Source organism: Colletotrichum tamarilloi, assembly GCF_030869305.1.
Source record: "Colletotrichum tamarilloi strain Tom-12 chromosome Unknown Scaffold_8.1, whole genome shotgun sequence".
Taxonomy (NCBI): Eukaryota; Fungi; Ascomycota; class Sordariomycetes; order Glomerellales; family Glomerellaceae; genus Colletotrichum; species Colletotrichum tamarilloi.
This window is the reverse complement of record NW_026849391.1, coordinates 737,972-755,485: the sequence shown is the minus strand read 5'-3', so window position 1 is coordinate 755,485 and position 17,514 is coordinate 737,972. Positions and strand designations below refer to the sequence as shown.

At 54.5% G+C, this 17,514-nt stretch overlaps 6 protein-coding genes across 6 annotated transcripts; 2 read left to right on the top strand and 4 right to left on the bottom strand.

Annotated features, from left to right (window-relative positions):
- Positions 1 to 520: 520 nt before the first annotated feature.
- CTAM01_03592 (ATPase) lies at positions 521 to 2,980 on the bottom strand (the record flags this gene model as incomplete). Its single annotated transcript, XM_060519627.1, has 2 exons — positions 521 to 2,596; positions 2,666 to 2,980. The coding sequence occupies 2 exons, from the start codon at positions 2,978 to 2,980 to the stop codon at positions 521 to 523; spliced, it is 2,391 nt and encodes a 796-aa protein (XP_060385833.1).
- Positions 2,981 to 4,591: 1,611 nt separating this feature from the next.
- On the bottom strand, positions 4,592 to 8,281 carry CTAM01_03591 (uncharacterized protein; the record flags this gene model as incomplete). Its single annotated transcript, XM_060519626.1, has 9 exons — positions 4,592 to 4,829; positions 4,881 to 5,679; positions 5,732 to 6,202; positions 6,252 to 7,020; positions 7,071 to 7,792; positions 7,841 to 7,912; positions 7,971 to 8,043; positions 8,112 to 8,141; positions 8,216 to 8,281. The coding sequence occupies 9 exons, from the start codon at positions 8,279 to 8,281 to the stop codon at positions 4,592 to 4,594; spliced, it is 3,240 nt and encodes a 1,079-aa protein (XP_060385832.1).
- A 1,753-nt stretch (positions 8,282 to 10,034) lies between these two features.
- CTAM01_03590 (alanine-glyoxylate aminotransferase) lies at positions 10,035 to 11,343 on the bottom strand (the record flags this gene model as incomplete). The annotated part of the gene is made up of 3 exons (XM_060519625.1): positions 10,035 to 10,477; positions 10,534 to 11,155; positions 11,200 to 11,343. 3 exons carry the CDS (start codon positions 11,341 to 11,343, stop codon positions 10,035 to 10,037), a joined length of 1,209 nt encoding a protein of 402 aa, XP_060385831.1.
- A 1,383-nt stretch (positions 11,344 to 12,726) lies between these two features.
- On the top strand, positions 12,727 to 13,514 carry CTAM01_03589 (MJ0936 family phosphodiesterase; the record flags this gene model as incomplete). The annotated part of the gene is made up of 3 exons (XM_060519624.1): positions 12,727 to 12,795; positions 12,880 to 13,290; positions 13,383 to 13,514. 3 exons carry the CDS (start codon positions 12,727 to 12,729, stop codon positions 13,512 to 13,514), a joined length of 612 nt encoding a protein of 203 aa, XP_060385830.1.
- A 367-nt stretch (positions 13,515 to 13,881) lies between these two features.
- CTAM01_03588 (shugoshin) lies at positions 13,882 to 16,227 on the bottom strand (the record flags this gene model as incomplete). The annotated part of the gene is made up of 3 exons (XM_060519623.1): positions 13,882 to 15,625; positions 15,678 to 16,122; positions 16,179 to 16,227. 3 exons carry the CDS (start codon positions 16,225 to 16,227, stop codon positions 13,882 to 13,884), a joined length of 2,238 nt encoding a protein of 745 aa, XP_060385829.1.
- Positions 16,228 to 16,661: 434 nt separating this feature from the next.
- On the top strand, positions 16,662 to 17,211 carry CTAM01_03587 (DASH complex subunit Dad2; the record flags this gene model as incomplete). The annotated part of the gene is made up of 3 exons (XM_060519622.1): positions 16,662 to 16,875; positions 16,931 to 16,990; positions 17,045 to 17,211. The coding sequence occupies 3 exons, from the start codon at positions 16,662 to 16,664 to the stop codon at positions 17,209 to 17,211; spliced, it is 441 nt and encodes a 146-aa protein (XP_060385828.1).
- Between the last annotated feature and the right edge of the window lie 303 nt (positions 17,212 to 17,514).

Genomic DNA, 17,514 nt, shown 5'->3' with positions numbered 1-17,514 from the left:
AGGAGAAGCGCGGGTGAGTAGGGTGCTGGGTCCGGCCCTGGTGTTTTCATCGCCTCTGGTGATGGTGTTGGCTCCTTCTCTGACTCAAGCTATGTTCAATGTCTGATGCTTTTCTTATTATTCCCATGCCATGAGATCCAAGATGGTGACGGAGAGGTAATACGAAGTACTTGTTTATAAAAGTTGCGATGAGATGTTTGAGCAATAGCCATGAGATGAGGACAAGCCATGTAGAGGGAGGTTCGGCAGTTCGCTCGTCTACACGAAGTGTACGTAGCTTGGCCAAATTCTTGGAATAGATGTTCAACAATATAGTCGATACTTTCACTCGGCTTCCTTCAGTACCTAAGGTACCTAATCATATGGGTGAGGACCCATGATATGAGCCCAATTGCTCTCTAAAAGACACCAGAACCCCCCAGATAACAAATGCAGCAATGAAAAGACAAACTCAACTTTTCTCTATCAGTCAACTTTTCTTCGTCTAACAGTCCACCTCTAGACCCATCCTTGCCCTTCCTCACGTCTGATGATGCAACTTATTCGCCAGCCTCCTATACGTCTCCGGGTTCGGCACACTCGGCTTCGTCTTGCTCAGCGCAGCCTCCCAATCACTCTTGATCAACGCCGGCTCTCCGCCCTCGTACCGCAAAACACATTCGTCCAGCGCATTCTTATACAAGCCGTACAGATCCGCACCGCTGAAACCGGCACACCGCTTATCCCGCGCAATCGCCTCAACGTCCACGACGTCGTTATCACAGTCACCCTGGCCTTCTGGCTGCACTCCTCCACCGATGCCGTTGCGCACAATCGTCCTCAAGATATCGACGCGCTCGTCCTCGGTAGGCAAATCCACAAACAGCAGCTTGTCAAGACGTCCGGGGCGCAGGATGGCCGGGTCAATCATGTCGGGCCGGTTACTCGTGCCGATAACATAGACCTCACCCCTATCCCCGGCGCCGTCGAGCTCCGCAAGCAGCGCGTTGACGACGCGGGCGCCCGCCTCGGTGGTGGTGTTCTCCCGCTTGGGCACGAGCGAATCCATCTCGTCAAAGAAGAGGATGCACGGCGCGCAGGATTTCGCCCTCGTGAACAGCTCGCGGATCGCGCGCTCCGACTCGCCCACGTACTTGTTGAGCAGCTCGGGGCCCTTGATGAGGATGAAGCTCGCCTGCGCGTCGTTGGCGACGGCCTTTGCGACGAGCGTCTTGCCGCAGCCGGGAGGGCCGAAGAGGAGCACGCCCGCGGGTCGCTGCTTGCCGAATTTCTGAAAGAGTAGGGGTTCCTTGATGCGTCGGACAATGGAGACCTGGAAGGCGGCGCGGACGGAGTGCAGGGCGCCGACTTCGGACCAGGAGGTGCTGGGGATGGAGCTGAAGCCTTCGCGGCGCATGTAAGGGGTGTGCTCGGCGATGGCGTCGACAAAGTCCTGCTGGCTTACGTGGACGCGTGTCGGGGTCGTGTAGGATGGGTGCTCGATATAGTCGTACCACAGGCAGGCGTCGTCGAGGTCGCGGGCGGCGTTATCCGCGTGCGAGAAGGAGCTCTCCGTATCCATTCTCTCGGCCTGGATGGTGTTCCTGGCGCGCGCCTCTTCTACATCCATGAAGCGGTCGCTGGCCTTGCGGTTGGCGACCTGGATCACGGCGCGGATATCGTCGCCGACGAAGCCGTGCGTGCGGACGGCGAGGGCCTGGAAGTCGACTCCGGAGGGTATGTCGAGCTCTCTCGTCAGGGCCTTGAATATCTCCTCTCGGGCGTCCGTGTTGGGAACCTTGACCGTGATGGTCTGCGCAAAGTAGTCTGGTCTCCGCAGCGTCGGGTCGACGAGCTCGAGCTTACTCGTCGTGCCCACGATCACCACCCGTTGCCCCTCACGCTCCCAGTCCCGCAAGCGCCGGAGACCGAGCTTGAGCTGTGAAATGACCTCGTGGTCGAACTCGCTGTGGCTGTTGCCCGACTTGACCATGTATTCGTCCAGGTGGTCGAACAGGACGACGCACGGCGCAATCTTCTTCGCCTCGTCCAGCACGTCGGTGAAAATCTTGCTCACTTTCTCAGGCGACCGCGTCTCGCTAAGGTATCGCCCGATAGAGATAACAGGCGTCCTCGTCCTCCAAGAAAGCGACCGCACGAGAGACTGCTTGCCCGTGCCCGGGGGTCCTGAGATGAGGATTCCCATCGGCTGCTCTCCAAAGCATGCGAAATCCTCCGGCTTCCGCGCGCGCGCAAAGACGTACCGCTGCAGCTCCTCGATGATGCCACGCACGCCGCCGAGAACGACCGAACCCGGAGGGATCTGCTCGGGGCCGTACTTGGCCGCCTTGAGCGCCTTCTTCGTGACGGCCGCCTGAGCGGTCTCTGAAGCTTCGCCCGTCTTGGACTTTGACGACTTGGAGACAATAGCCGAGGCGTCGCTGACATTACCGGTGCCGGTGCCGTTACTGTTGCCATTGCCGTTGGCAGCCTCGGGCTCAGGTGAGATGCGGCGTTTCTTGGTGCTTTTGCCGTCTGACCCCTGGGCAGTGGGCACCGCCGGAGCGACGTTCCAGTGCTTCGTCATTTGTCTGTTGAGAAGAAATCGATCTTCCGGCTATGAAAAGGGAGGTGGTGTCAGAAAAAAAGGGAAGGTCCTGTGAAGGAGACGGAAGGTAAAACTCACTTTGTATTCTTCAGCCTGCTCCAACAAGTCGTCGCTGTCCTCAGATTCGGCCTCTTCTTCTTTGCGGAAATCCAGAACCCTCTCAATCGCGTCCTCCAGTGGTTTCCTCTTTTGTCGGCTCAGACTTGAATTCGACTTTTTAATCGACTCGTATATCGCCGTTACTGTCAACCGTGGCGGTCTCTTTCTCTTGGCGCCGCCGTCCCTGTCCTTGCTCTTCTTCGCCTGCCACTCTCCTTCCCTCTCGTCCTCCAGCTTTTTTACAATCTGATATACGTCACGGTCGAGACCGGACCGGAGGCTGATGCGGGCCATGTTGAGGTGTGAAAGTTGATGAGACTCACTGGAAGAGACTCACTGGAAGAAGGGTGAGTCTCTCACTCACAGCGTCGAAGGCGACTGGCAAGGAAAAAAAAAGATTGAGGTGGGTGGGATGTGTGAATGGAGCACTATGATTGGTTGTTATGGCATGTTGACCCACAAAATAATTGCCGTTTCTGCGGACTCGGCCAAGGCCTCTCTAAATATCCTCTTCGTTATGATAACCGCTACCTTTATTATCGTCTCTCAACTTCGTCTCTTGAACAGTACTGATTGAAGACCAAGATGTGGAGAGAGCAACCTATCTTGTATATCTTGTACAAGAAGAAGGTGATAGTAGCCATAGTATCCAGGAATGGTAAGAATAGAGGCAAGGCAGTGAGAGGTAAAGTATCCTGTCAACCACCTGCCTTTATATCACCATCAAACCCGATCAGTTCTTGTGCCTCCAATTACCTTGTTATCCAATAAATCATCAATTGAATGGAATGAGTCACAAGTGCGAGAACATACTTCCTCAAACAATAAAGTGCCGACCCAGCACTGCATGCGCCTATTCGGCCTCACGATCGAGTATCCGTACTGATGCTATCGAAATTCGCAAGCGTGTCGACATCTTGCGGCGATTACGTGCAGCAGCAAAGACGATGGCCATTGGAAGAAGAAGTGGGAGGACTCAAGGCCGGGGTAGAATAAAGGCGAGTCACCATCAAGCTTTTCAGCCACGATTGAAGTCATCAACGCCAGTCGTCCTCGGGGGCTATGAGTCCGTGCCAGAACTACACCATCACGACTATCGACTATGCTCTCAGGTATGTCTTTGCTAGAATCGGAAGTGCTTTGGATTGCGCCGGGAAAGGATTTTGGTGGTTTAGTGACGGTCAAACTTTCAAAAGGTTCACAAACGCAGGCACAGCATATGTCATCTATCAACTTAAAATGGTGACTAACTCTATTGCCTGCGCTGCTGACTGAGGTTTCATTTCCGTATTTTTGCCAGAAAACGATTTCCTTGAGCGCCACCAAAAGTCGTTGACTCAGGAGCGCATCACGAAGCAAAATGAGGTCCGGAATGCACGAAAGACGTGTTATCTATCTGTTGATTTGCCTACATAACAAGCTTTCTACCACTAAGATGGGTCTTTCGCCTTGGCCGCATGTATAGCTTTTGTTTTGATTTACTCCTTCTCCATCCGTCATTTCCTCCACTCGCCTCACGGGAAGGTTTCAAGATACAGTCCTCTCCCAGAGGGAAAAGACTAGGCACCAAGTCGCCCTCCTCACCATTTTCCGTTGCCAGATGAGTGAAATGAAATAAAACGGCCCCGTCTGTGTCAACGCCAGGGGGCCTCAAAGCGGTGAAAGGTTATCCTGCAATCGTCATGTCATCTATCCATGGTATCACTACAGAATGAGCGGGCGGTTGTGGGCCGCAGAGCCAGGGATTGGCGAGTCGTGCTCTAGTCCGTGACGCATGGCTTCTGGTCAGAGCCCGTAGAGCTCCCACTCATCGAAAATATCCTGTCCCTTGAAAACTCTCGTCGCATTGTCTGCGCTCTCGAGGTTCCTTTTCGGGGCATACTCGTTTCGTAACTCTTGAGCAAGTCACAACTCGTCATCCTCCAGCTCAGAGGGCTTCAGCAGACCGCCAACCTTGCCACGGCGCTCGAGGTCCGCCGCCTTGGCGTCCCGCTCCTGCTGCTCCTTCTCGACCTGGAATAGTTCCGCATTGTCGCCAGCGAACTCCTTCAGGGAGATGAGGAAGTCACGCAGGTTGAGACGGAACTTGTCGTACTGGGTGTTCAATGTGAACAGGCCCTCGACAAAGGTCTGGATTTGAGCGCTGTATATCATGTTAGCATTCGTCATGCCGTACTTTCTTGGTGGTACTCACGGTTGCAGGTTGGGGAAGGCACCACGAAGCAAGTTAGCCACGAAGTTAGCGAGGAACTCCTTGTTGGAGGTGCCAGCCGCCGCCTGGTCGGGACTGTAAATCGGGCCCTGGATCTTGGCTGCGCTTCCGTCGGCAGGCTCCACAAAGTAGAACATCCTCATCAAAACCATAGACTGAGTCTTGAAACCGGCCTTGTGGTCGTTATCAGTGAGAACGAAGAAGACGTCCTGCAGGATGGTGATGAAGAACTGCTGGAAGAAGGCGTTGGCCGTCTGCACATCAGTCTTCTCCGCAATGTTGTTGATGAGCTCCAAGCACATGTTAAGTCCAGCAGCCTCCACATCGCGGTTATCGTGCTTGAATGCCCATGAGCACGAGTCGATGACGAACTTGAACTGGCGGTTATCAAGCTTCAACAGCGCCGGGAAGCAGTGAAGGTTGATCGCGCGAAGAAGGTTGAAGAACTCGACACGGTGCTCAGGGAATTCAGAGAAGTCCTTGTTGATCATGTCCAGAGTGCACTCGAAGACGTTCTCCATGATGTTCGGGACCTGGTCCTCCATCAAAGTGGAAAGCTTGGTGATAATCGCAGACATGGCCTTGAGGACTTCGGCGTCACGGGCTCCCGGCACGTTGCGGTTGTAGTCGATCAGGATGGACTCAAGCAGGGGAGGAACCATCTGTTGGCGCACAGATTGCAGATCCTCGGCCTTCTCAACGTACGTCTCAACGAGCTTGAGAATCTCCTTCTTGATGGTACGCAGTCCACGGACATGCGGCATCTTGGTAGCAATCTCGCCTGTGAAATGTCAGTCACGATACTATTTGCTTGCTTGCATGTGCAGACTCACCCTGCTTTTGGACAGCCTCGGAAATCAGTTCACTGGTAGCACGGTACATCTGGAGCATATCGAGGAAGATGCGACCAATCTGGGGGTAAAAGTACGGGCCAATGGATGTGCAAGCGGAGACGTTCGTCTTCATGATGTTGCCAATAACCTTAATCGTCTCGGCATCTTGAAGAATGACGGGGTTGACCCGGGCCTGCTTGATAATCTCATCCCACGCCGCGTTCGGAATGGCCATCAGATCGCTGAGCAGACGCTCCTGCTGGTGCTTGTTGCCCTGAGCAGCCACCATGTAACCGCAGGCCTCGTAGAAAGTGTGCACTTGCTGAGGCGAGAGATCGCAGGTGATCTTGTGCATGTTGCGAACAATCTCCTCAATGAAGGGCTCCTGCTCACTGGGCTGCAGAGCAACGAAGTGGCGACGGCACTGTCTCGCGATCTTGATGAAGGTATCGCAAGCCATGTCCTGGACACCTGCGAGGAGTCAGCATTAGATTCATAGACAAGATTCGGGGAGACGTACCTTCATGCGACTCGTGCATGAACTCGAAGAGCTTATTGACGACAGTCTTGAGGAACTTCCAGTGCGCCTTCAAGAACCGGGGGTATTGTCCAACAATGTACATGATGTTGGAGGCGACGACGGCCTTGTTGTCCTTGCCACGCTTCATCTCGGTGAGGCCCAAAAGATCCTTAATGACAGTGACCAGGAATCTCTTCTCAGTCTCCTCGTTCATGGCCAGGGAAATCGAACCGATGGCCCAGCAAAGAACGTTGCAGTTGTGCCATGACCACTCGCTGCCATCGACCTGCCGGGCGAGCTTCTCCGTCATGATGTTCTCAGTGTCCACAACGTCCAAGTGCGTTAGGTACACCAAGCACTCTCTGATGGTCTTGTAAAGCTGGACTGTGTCGCTCTCCTTGACGAACTCGCGGACGATTTCTCCCTCATCGTTCTCGACAATGAGGACCTCCTCAGGACGGACCATCTTCTCAATCATGACGGTGCGAAGGTTGGAAAGGACCTCGTTGTACTTGTGCTTACGAAGCGGGTAGTTGTTGAGAAGCGACGGGTTCGGCGCGCCGCCTCCAGACATGCCACCGGCCATGCCCATCAAGGGGTTGAGCTCAGTCATGGGGAGTTGCTGCATCTCATCGTAGAGCTCGTTGACGAGCTTGAGCCAGTAGTCGAGACAGATTTTGAAGATCTCGCGGTCGTTGATCTGGGATACGCGAATTAGGTAATAATGACCGTGAGTAAGGAAGTCCCGGTTCGGCAAGTTCTCAATGAGCTGCGAGTTATTAGCATCAAGATGACAGCAGCAAGAGAGCGGCATCTCACATTCAGGTGCATGCCGAAGAAATTGCACAGGAAAAGAGCCAAGTTCTGAATGAACCCCTGATCTCTGGAGTTGCTTTGGCTGTATGTCGACTTGAGGTCGAGGGTGATGGGAATGATGGTGGCGATGGTCGTTAGTACCTCAGTGAACATCTTGACCAGCTGCTCATCGTAAGAATTAGGCTGGCCGGGCCCACCAGTTTGCAGACCGCCAATCTCGGTCAAACACTGCAGAGCGATGTTGCGGAACTCGGGAACGGGCAAAAATCGTGTACGCAAGGTGTCGATGAGCGGCGTCTCGAAGATGTAACCGAGAGGAATCCAGTTGCAGAAGCGCAATAATGTCTCGAGGGTGGCCTTGACCAGGCTCGGCTGGTCGGCGGTGTTCAGGACCTCCTGGCAGAGGGTGAAGATTTGAGAAAACTCGGCGCACATGGTGGTCTTCAGATTCCGGGTCTTGGTGGATGTCATTTGCTCGGCGGAGTAGTCGAATACCTCCTCGGACAGCAGGCGCAGAATGACCATGTTGTTCTCGCAAATGGACAGACTGGAGTGGCACGACGTGATAATCTCGTTGATGAACGTGGGCCAGTTGTGAGGCCATTCTTGCTTCAGGATCGAGATGAGGACGATGTTGAGCTTGTTCAACAGGATCTTCTGTTCCTTCATCGACTCTTCGGAGCTCGAGCACTGGATAACGAACTGCACGACGAAGTTGCGGATGCCTGAACATTGTCAGTAGGAGTATGGGAAATAGAGGCAAACCCTCGAACCTTGGCACTGGTCTCTAGGCAGAACCTTCCATCTTGTCATAATAACATTATCAAGCACCTGCAATCCCAAGACTAAAAAATCGTCAGCTGTTTTGCACCCCGTCGTCTTGGTGGTTCGCGCCCAACATACACTTTGTTTGAGGGTGGGTCGCTTCGGCGAGGATCTTGTCGACAAGAAGCCAGGAATCTTGGTCTTCCTTGAACTGCAGCAGGAATCGTGTTAGAGACTGAGGCCATGGCCCATGTGAACGAGGTGGTGTTGGTCGCGTACCTGGTTAAGCGTTGCTTGCGCTTGCTTTTGCTATATTGACAGAATCATCGGTCAGCCTCGGCCAAAAATCTCAGACGGAGCCGGGGCAGAAAACTGCAGCGCACCTGTTCTCCACGGCCCTCGTAGAAGGAGCGGACGATCTCGTCCAGCTCCGGGATCGTGATAGCCATCGCTGGTGGTGCGGTACGGGGGGCGGGGTGTGGTGGACGACAGGTCGATCTCGATCGCAAGACGCAGCAACGGTAGTGAGGGGGAATCTGGTCGCGGCACAACTCTCCCCAAAGTCAGGAGGAGGGCAGGCGGGGGCGAAAGCGATGGCGCGGTCGCGGGGGGGTTTTTGGGGATCGGTATACGAGCGCTACGGCTGATGCAGCAAAGAAGGACGAGTTCGTATGTTGTTCGCGAGGAAGATTTGTGCAATTGGAAGAGAGAAGGAGAGCGGCAGAGAGGTGGGAGGTGAGGGAAGTCTGCCTGGCGTGAAGGCGAGGATAGGTTGGTTATCGAGAGAGCAAAAGAGGCGGATGGCGGGGGACAATCAATTTTGTCAGCCGCCCGCTAACTCCACCAGCCACAGGTAGTGATACCTTACCTCCCAGTGCCTCCCCACGCCCACGGCAACGACCAGTCCACCTACGGGTCAGTGTTTCCTCACGCTCTTTACCGACCTTTTGGTCTCCAATTTACAAGTCACCGTGCCTAATTACTACAGGGCAGCTGCGAAGCTTGGGCCTGCACCAGCCCTGCACTTTACATCTTTTCGTTTCTTCAGTGGAAAACTTGTGCTTCCATCTCCGCCCGAGGTACCTTTCTACCTAAAGCACTGGACCTTACACAGTCCCGGTCACCTAAGGTGAGTTACCTACCTATAGGTAGGTAGGCACGGAAGGTACGGATAGGCAGAGGTGTACCGTGGTGCTCAGTACTCCCAAAGGCACTAAGAGAAGAGGTGTCGATGTTGCTGCTGCACAGCACCCCTCTTTTCCACCTGCGCTCACCTGGCGCGTTGAACCCTGTCAGGTCAACCTCACCTAGCAACCAGACAGCGTGACAGCTACTGCCACTTTGACAGTGCACCACCGATGCGCGTCATCGGTGGCATGTCCACACCGACAGCTCACCTTTCCGCAACCTCCTCTTCACCTTGCCTTCCCGGCCGGCTACTTACACCTCCTCTTCATCTGCATCAGCCGAAGCGCGTATGAAATTGCAGTGGCGCATGGAATCGGCCTTTCTTTATCCACTCGGCAGCCCCTTCTTGTTGGTTTAGATTCCCTTCCGAGCTGGCCACCCATCATCCCCATCATCACTAATGTACTGGTACAAAGCCACTCCTCACCCCCACCTGCCCTACAGTACCTTTATACAGTATCGCCTTACCTCGGAGAATAACACGGCGAAGCGTCCGACAAATGTAGCTTGGCGACGCATCATTCATGTTCCCCCAAACATCGAGGAAGTATAAAGTCTAATAAAACTAATGGGACATTCAAGAAGGTTTTCTGAGACTAATGAGATACCCTATTTAACAAGAACGAAGGGGCAATCAATGCTAAATTACACCAAATTATTGACTTATTGGCCATGTTATTCACTCGTTCACCGCGGAAGATGATCCAACCTCATTGTAGCCTGACAGGCAAACAACTTCACAAGGTAGCTGACATATCAATAACGCGCGCCTGACCTGTGGACCCCTGTTTACAATGAGCCCAGGAGAACGAACCGTTGCCCATCACACTTAGACTTTTGCCAACTAATCACATTAAGCGCCGCTTGCCCTGGCCATCATTGTGACTTTCTACAAATTTGTTTCAGCTTTCGTTTCTTTCTTCCTCATACTTTGGTCAGAAGAAGCCATGCCAGATCTAATAAACATATAATTGCTCGGGCTCAGCCAGTCTATACAACCCAAACCCCTTGTCTCTACTCCTTTTTGTAGCCAACTTCAAACAAACTGTCCTGCAAAGCCTTGATCGCATTGTCGATATCCTTGCGGTTGGGGTCTGTCACGCTGACACCCATGTGTCCGAAACGGATGTACTTGGGCTGAATCTCCTTGTGAATACCGCCGGCGAAAATGATGTCCTTCTTGGCGAGGCTAGGCAGCACGTCGGTCGCCTTGACGCTGTCGGGGAGGTAGATGGCGGTCATGCCGTGGGCCTGGTCGTCGGGGTTGGCGGCAACCTGCTTCAGTCCAAGGTCTGCGACAGCCTTCTTGACCTTGTCGGAAACCTCCTTGTGCCTGGCGAACCGCTCGGACAGGGGCTTGGAGAGGATCTGGGTGAGGCCGGTGTGCAGGGCGTGAATCAGTTGGGGCGAGGGTGTCGCAAAGTAAGAGGGCTTCTTGGCCTCGTAGTTTTGCATAACTTGTGACTTGATTAGCGATCGAGATCCCACTCAGATTGTGCGCCGCGATACTTACCAGGGGTCCAGTTCTTGAACGAAGCAAAGTACGACGCCGGGGGGGTCTTGCGCTGGGCAAACGCCTTCATGGCCGCACCGCTGAACATGGAAATCGACAGACCGGCAGGGACGCCAATAGCCTTTTGACTGGCGGTAATGACACCATCGAGCTTCCACTCGTCAAACTGTATCTCCTCAACGCCGACACTGCAGACACCGTCGACGATGACGAGGGTCTCGGGGGAGACCTTCTTGACCAAGGCGGTCAACTCCTTGAGCTCACTCAGCACGGCGGTGGACGTATCGACGTGGGTGACGGTCAGGACCTTGTACTTCTTCTCGGACAGGGCCTTCTCGATCTCGGGGAGCTGGGGGCGGGATCCGACGGGGGCTCTCAGCTCGGTGACGTTGGCGCCGTAGGTCTTGAAGCAGTCCGTGAAGCCATTGCTGAAGTAGCCGGTGGCGAGGACAAGGACGTCCTCACCGGCCTCGACGAGGTTGGCGGCAACGAGGTCCCAGCCGAGGGTACCGGAGCCAGAGATGACAAAGGGTTGCGCTGAGGGGTCCTTGGTGATGAAGAGCTGGCGCAGCATGGACAGCGTCTCGCCAAAGGTGTTTACGAAACCGGGACCGACATGGCTCTCACTGGAGACGGGTGTAGGTCAGCATGGTGTTCTGGGTATACCGGGAGGGCATCCGGTGGAGACGGAGGGTGTGCCGGAGGGAGAAGGACTTCAGACCTGTAGTGGCTCATGGACTGGAGGACGGCATCGTCGAATTCGATGGGCCCCGGGATGAGGAGGGTCGAGTGAGGTGGTTGAGAAGACATTGTGGAAACTGGTCGTGCCTATGGACGGTGTGAGTGTGAGAAGGAAAGTTGGATTTATCAATTGGAGGGGTTTTAGTCTGGGGTAGATCGAATTTTAAAAAGGGTGGACTTACAGCCGTTGATGTAGTCGTCGCAGGTTCCGATGGTCGCAGGTGTCTCGAGATGAGCGATACCCGAGCTGATGAGGGGTTGCTAAGGTTGTGGAGGGGCATTCTCCCCTGCTTCGCCAACGTGCGGAGAGGGAGCTGGAGCCGCCTTAGGGGAACGTGCATGTGCGCCTATGCGTCATTCACACCTCGGGAGGTAAGCCGATAGTCTTTATCGGATGGAGGATGTAATTGGTCTAGGAACAATGAGTTGTGAGGGCTCTTACGATTTTGCTCGGATCAGTCCCGTCGTGGGGAGTACAAGTCTAGGAAGAAGAGGCCGAGAACGACTTTAAAGGAGCGGATACCGGGGCCGAAGTCTTTTGAGAACCCCTTGTTTAGACTACCTTTGGTGAATAAAAAGCAAACAGAGTACGCAATGCCATGGAGTAATCCTTGCCTTGGATTTTTATTTTTATTTTTTTTATTCTGTAAGACGCAATGCTGTGGTCTGTCTGGCTGATGTGTCCCCGCCTCTAAAAGTGGCTGGGCTTTGGTTCTTTGGTTCTTTGGGGGGCTATTCTGGAGCACACTAGGCAATGAGCGTGGAGAGACGGACAGTCGACTTTCGCGTGTGAAAGTCAAGCAAGAGAAGCCTGAGGGAAAGGGAAGACAAGGAGTAAACTCGGCATTCAAGTCCGAGTCAGGAGAGTGCCGTGTCTCTTACCGGTGTCCTGGCGTCGGAGAGTGGAGAGCTCCGAGTTCAAACTAGAGACGTTGAGAGCACCTCAGCAATTACGAATAACATTGACTGGATGGCATGAGCCATGCTGAAGAGGAGCTCCCGTCCCTCCTGAGTTCGGGGGACGGCACCGGACGACATCGGTGCTTTCCCAAGTTTGGAACAGGCTTGCCGAGCCACACTTTTGTGGAAGATCCCACTTGAGATTGTGGCTTGCCCTCCATAATCAGCCCCACTTTGACCGTTGCAACTGAGGCTGAGGTGGGAAAGCGGTCGCAGCGGCGGTGCATCATGAGCTACATACACCGAGCCGACACAGCGAAGCTACCTTATCGAGGATCACTACGTCAGATCAAGAGACGGCCAATTCGATACCTGGTTACCAGAGCCACATAGATCATCGTCGCATCGTTTCAGCGATCCATCGACACCCTCAGCCGGAACCGCCCCGGCCCGCGGACCTTCGAATCGGCCGCGCAACTCTAGGTCTCACAGCAGGCAGCTCCCGAATCCCCGGCGCTCTTATCAATCACCACCTTCACCTCCCCCGTCAACATGGCGTTCTTAATTCTAGTTATTGGCGACCTCCACATCCCAGACCGCGCCCTCGATATCCCCCCAAAGGTACACACCTTCTCCCCGCTTGGCCCGGCTCCCCCTCTCCCCACAACAGCTTCAGCAAGCTAACACACAACACCCAAACAACAGTTCAAGAAGCTCCTCGCCCCAGGAAAGATCGGCCAGACCCTCTGCCTGGGCAACTTGACAGACAAGCACACGTACGAGTACCTCCGCACCATCGCCCCGGACCTCAAGATCGTAAAGGGCCGCTTCGACGTCGAGGCCACCAGCCTGCCCCTCACCCAGGTCGTCACCCACGGCTCCCTGCGCATCGGCTTCCTCGAGGGCTTCACCCTCGTCTCCAACGAGCCCGACCTCCTCCTCGCCGAGGCCAACAAGCTCGACGTCGACGTCCTCTGCTGGGGCGGCACCCACAAGTTCGACGCCTTTGAGTACATGGACAAGTTCTTCGTCAACCCAGGCAGCGCCACGGGCGCCTTCACCGCGGGCTGGGGCAAGGACGGGGAGGAGCCCGTCCCCAGCTTCTGTTTGATGGACGTGAGTAGCATCCAATTCATTGCCCCAAGCTGGCCGGCCTCGGATGCTATCTAGTAGGGAACAAGCATATGTCGTACTTGTTTTGCTGACAGCCAGTCCAGGTGCAAGGGATTTCTCTTACTCTCTACGTATACCAACTACGGAAAGACGACAAAGGCAACGAGAATGTTGCTGTAGAAAAGGTGACATACACGAAGCCTGTGGAACCATCGGCAGCAGCATGAATCAATGGCGCAATGACGACAGGAGAAGGCGTTTAATCGAGGACGTGGACATTTGCAAGAAAAAGTGGAAGATCCAGCCATCATCGACTGGTTATCATGATTCAAGACCACAAGAACGTAGGCAAATGATGATCATGATAATAATATAAGTTTCAGCCAGCCATTATTCGGGGCGTCAAGCTCGCTATGCTCTCCTATATGCACAATAAACCCAATCGCGTGCGTCTCCCTTGGTATCCAGACGGCAGTGGCCCTTCTACGGACCTACCCAGAAACTTAGACAAAACAAGGAGAATGGTATTTGACAACGTATCCAACTCCAAAAAAAACACCAGTGCTAGCCGTCAGTCTCATTAAGTGGTGGTCATTACAACATCATGCTCCTTCTCCGCATCGAAACTTTCGAATTTGTTTCCTGAAAGTCGCTGCTGCTCTCCACACTCTCGAAGCTGCTATCTTCGACACATTCTGCTTCTGCGCGATTTCTTTTGGGCAAGACCATCGACGCTCTCTTTCTGGGCCCACCGGACTTGGGTCGCTGGCTCACTTCTGCCCCCTCCCCTCTGAAGTCGTCCCTCGTTGTAGACGACGCCCGTCTTGATGATTTGGACTGTCGCGCTGGCAAAGTGAGGTCCTTTGTATCGACAACCCGAAACGTGTCGCTAGCCGGTGTTGAGGCGGGGAACTCATAGGGGTCAGCCTCCCTCTCGGGCGACAATGTCGATTGGCGGCTGGGTGTCTTCTCTGGGGCAGTCGAGCTGCTAGCGTTTTGTTGGAAAGGCCTCTGTCCTTCGCCCTCACTGATCGAGCCCGACATCATGGCAGACGACCGTTTCTTACGAAGTGGTTTAGCCACGGCGAGAAGTCGTTCCGGCGACATCGGTTTGTCGATGGGCTCGTGGGGGCTCTTCTGACCTTGCCGGCTGATTACAGACGGCGAAGCAGCAGCCGCAATCTGTTGCCAAGTAGCATCGTCACTAGATTCGCGTTTGGTTGTTGGTGCCGCATCCGATGCAGATGGATCTGAACTGGCGCTGCCACTACGCTGAAGGTACCTCGTCTGACCAGTAACGGCGTCAGAAAGTTCCTTCGTAGGGCGTCGCATCTTGTCACGCAGGTTCGGTTCTGCGTAGCTGACCGAAGCGCGCGCCCTCCTACTTGGCCGTGAAGTTTCGCCCTGGGAAGAGATGTCGTTTGGCGGCGGCGTATCCCGAACACTCGGCAGGCTCATTCTAGACGCTGGCTCAGGGGATGCTGGTGATAGGAGAGCAGCTTCGATGGGCACGGTTTCTGTACTCGGCAGAACGTCGACAGTGGGTGCTGGCGATGGCACTGTGGCAATGACAACTTCGACTGGCTCAGGCTCGGGTCTGGATTCGGCCTCGGCTTCTCTAATCTTCTGCGCAGCCCTCTGGCTTGCAGCGCGCGGCTTCGGCTTTTCAGGGGCGACCTTAGAGTCATTCGCTGCGTCTTTGGAACTCTTCACAGGCGAAGCCATGTCGTCATTCGTGCTCTTGGCCGACAATGGCTTTCTCGAGTTGACTGGTGCCGACATTCGTTCTCTAGCCTCACGGCGTCTGTTGGCGAGCTCTTTCAGCGTCTGTCCGCTAGGTTGCTCGCGTGCCTCAAGCGGGCGTTGCTCGAACTCTTTTGACTTCGATGGTTGGATGGGAGGTTTTGTGACTTTGGCAAGGTCGTCTCCCATGCTATGCTTTCTCTTTGATCCAGCCTTGACGACAATCGGAAGCACGGGGGGCAAAATGGGAGTCTCCTTGGGTGGGTGCTTGGCATCGGGTCTGGCGTCTTCCGTCTTGGTCGCAGGATCGGGCCGCACAATGACATTTCTCTCGGGCTTCTGTGTCGTTCGGGATACGGGTGCTGGAGCTACTACTGGCGCTGGTGATGGTGATTTTACCGGCGAGCTGTTTGTGGCTGCCTGCGGCTCTGTGGCACTCAGGGGTTGACGAGGGGATCCGATGTCAACGGAGTCTGCATCGACGAATCGCGACATTGGTGGAGGACCAAGTTCGGGGGAATCAGTGGTATCGGCGTTGTCTGTTGCATCTGTCGTATCGGCGGCTTCTGAGCACAGAGCGAGGATTTGGTCACGGCTTTGTCACATTAGCACCACAAATTCGACGACAGGCATCACGGCCGACTTACTCAAGTGTTGCCCTTGGATACGATTTGTTCTCTGTGATAGGCGGTAGGCGGCCCTCTTGCAGCGCTCGAGCCTCTGTGTCCTTTACTGGCTCGCGTGGCGGCCGTCTCTGGGGAGGGCTGCCACGCGGCAGACTTGCTCTGGAAATCCGTCTGCCTCGAGGGCTCGCGTGTCTTTTCGTGGGAGGTTCTTGGCCGAGATTGGAAAGGAGCGACATGCAGTCCATCAACTGGGATTCGAGTCTGGATCTGATGTCCAGGGCATGGTCTGCTATCCTCCGAGCATTGCTATCTTCGAGCTCCTTCTCCAGCTCAATAATTCGGCCATTCAGCTGGAGGTTTTCTGACAGGGAACGAGAATAATCTGCTTCGAGGTTGTGGATGCGATTCAAGTGAACGGCGTTTGCTCTGGCAAGGTCTCTGTTTTGGCGCAATAGCTTCCTGCGTACTAAATAAACACAAGTTAGTCGATGAGATGAAGTGAAGACAGGAAAGTAAACATACGCGTGTCGATGCTATCTGTAGATACGGGGGGTTCGTTTAGTCGGGCCATGGTGCATTCTGGAGTAGTGAACAAAAAGCCAACGCGCGATGAGACCAAAACGTGAGGAATGGAAGAGTCAGATCAGCGAAGCATGACAAGAAGGTGGCTGGGACAGTGACGATGGGGTCGGGAGGAGGGCGAAAATTTACCGAAGTGTCATTTATTTACACTCGACCTAATTGGGTCTAGTGCCATCAATGGTGCAGGGAAGAGGGGGTTGCTGGGGGCGCAATTGGACGGGTCCAGCTCTCCACCGCCTGCCGCATCCTTTTTCATGTGCTCACTCTCACCGAACCTTTGACGATTTCTCTGACCTGCAGAACGCTTTCAGCCCTGTTTGATTCATTACCCCGCCACACTTTTGAGCCTTTCCCAACTCGAACCCGACGCGCAACGAACTTCTTACGAACGTCAAGCGATAGACTCATCTGCCACCTCCAGACATGTCCTTCCCGACTCGATCACTCTCGACCCGACTCCCGGGCGCGGGGTCGCAAAACGCTTCCGCGGGCCCGTCACCCATGCTGGTAGCGCGCATCGCAGAGAAGAAGGCAGAGCTGGAGCACTTGAAGGATTTGCGCGATCTCAGTGCTGCCGTCGCAGGCCAGATGGAAGCACTGGAGCAGAAATTGTCAACGCTTTCTGATGGCACAGAAGGTCAGCACGACCCGTCGATGGACCCATAATGAGTATCCGAGCTGACGGATGAAAGCGATTGCTATGGTAATTAGTAACTGGCATAACGTGCTACGCGCTATCAATATGGCATCCGGTAGGTTTGAGCTGCATGCGACGCACATGACAGTAACTGACACGGAATTTGTAGCCCAACTTGCCAAGCCGCCTCCGCAAGAAGAAACGTTGGAATCGGAGGAACTCAACATGTCTCTGCCGCAGACACTGGTTCGCATTCCGACAGAACACGCTCCAACGCTTCAGGCGCAGGCCGAAAACGCAGCAGAGAATGCAGAAAGTAGTATGGCTACGCCATGATAAGAGTTCACGAGCGACGGGTTTTTGGCCCGAAAAGCAAAACATCCCTTATATGAAGCGGCAGCTTTCAAATCGGAAGTACCTTTGGTCGCTGACCACGTCGGCGCGTGTGCTGCATGCACGACCAGGCTTCACGAGGTGCCTTCACAACATGGTAGATGCACATGGAGGGGAAGCAACCATTGGCCAATGGGCCATAACCACACGGAAGAAAATCTAAGGTAGCCTTGGGAAGCTCGCTCACGTTGGAACCGTTGTCGGCAGCTACCACTTTGTGGTATGCCCAAGTGTTGGACGGAAAGC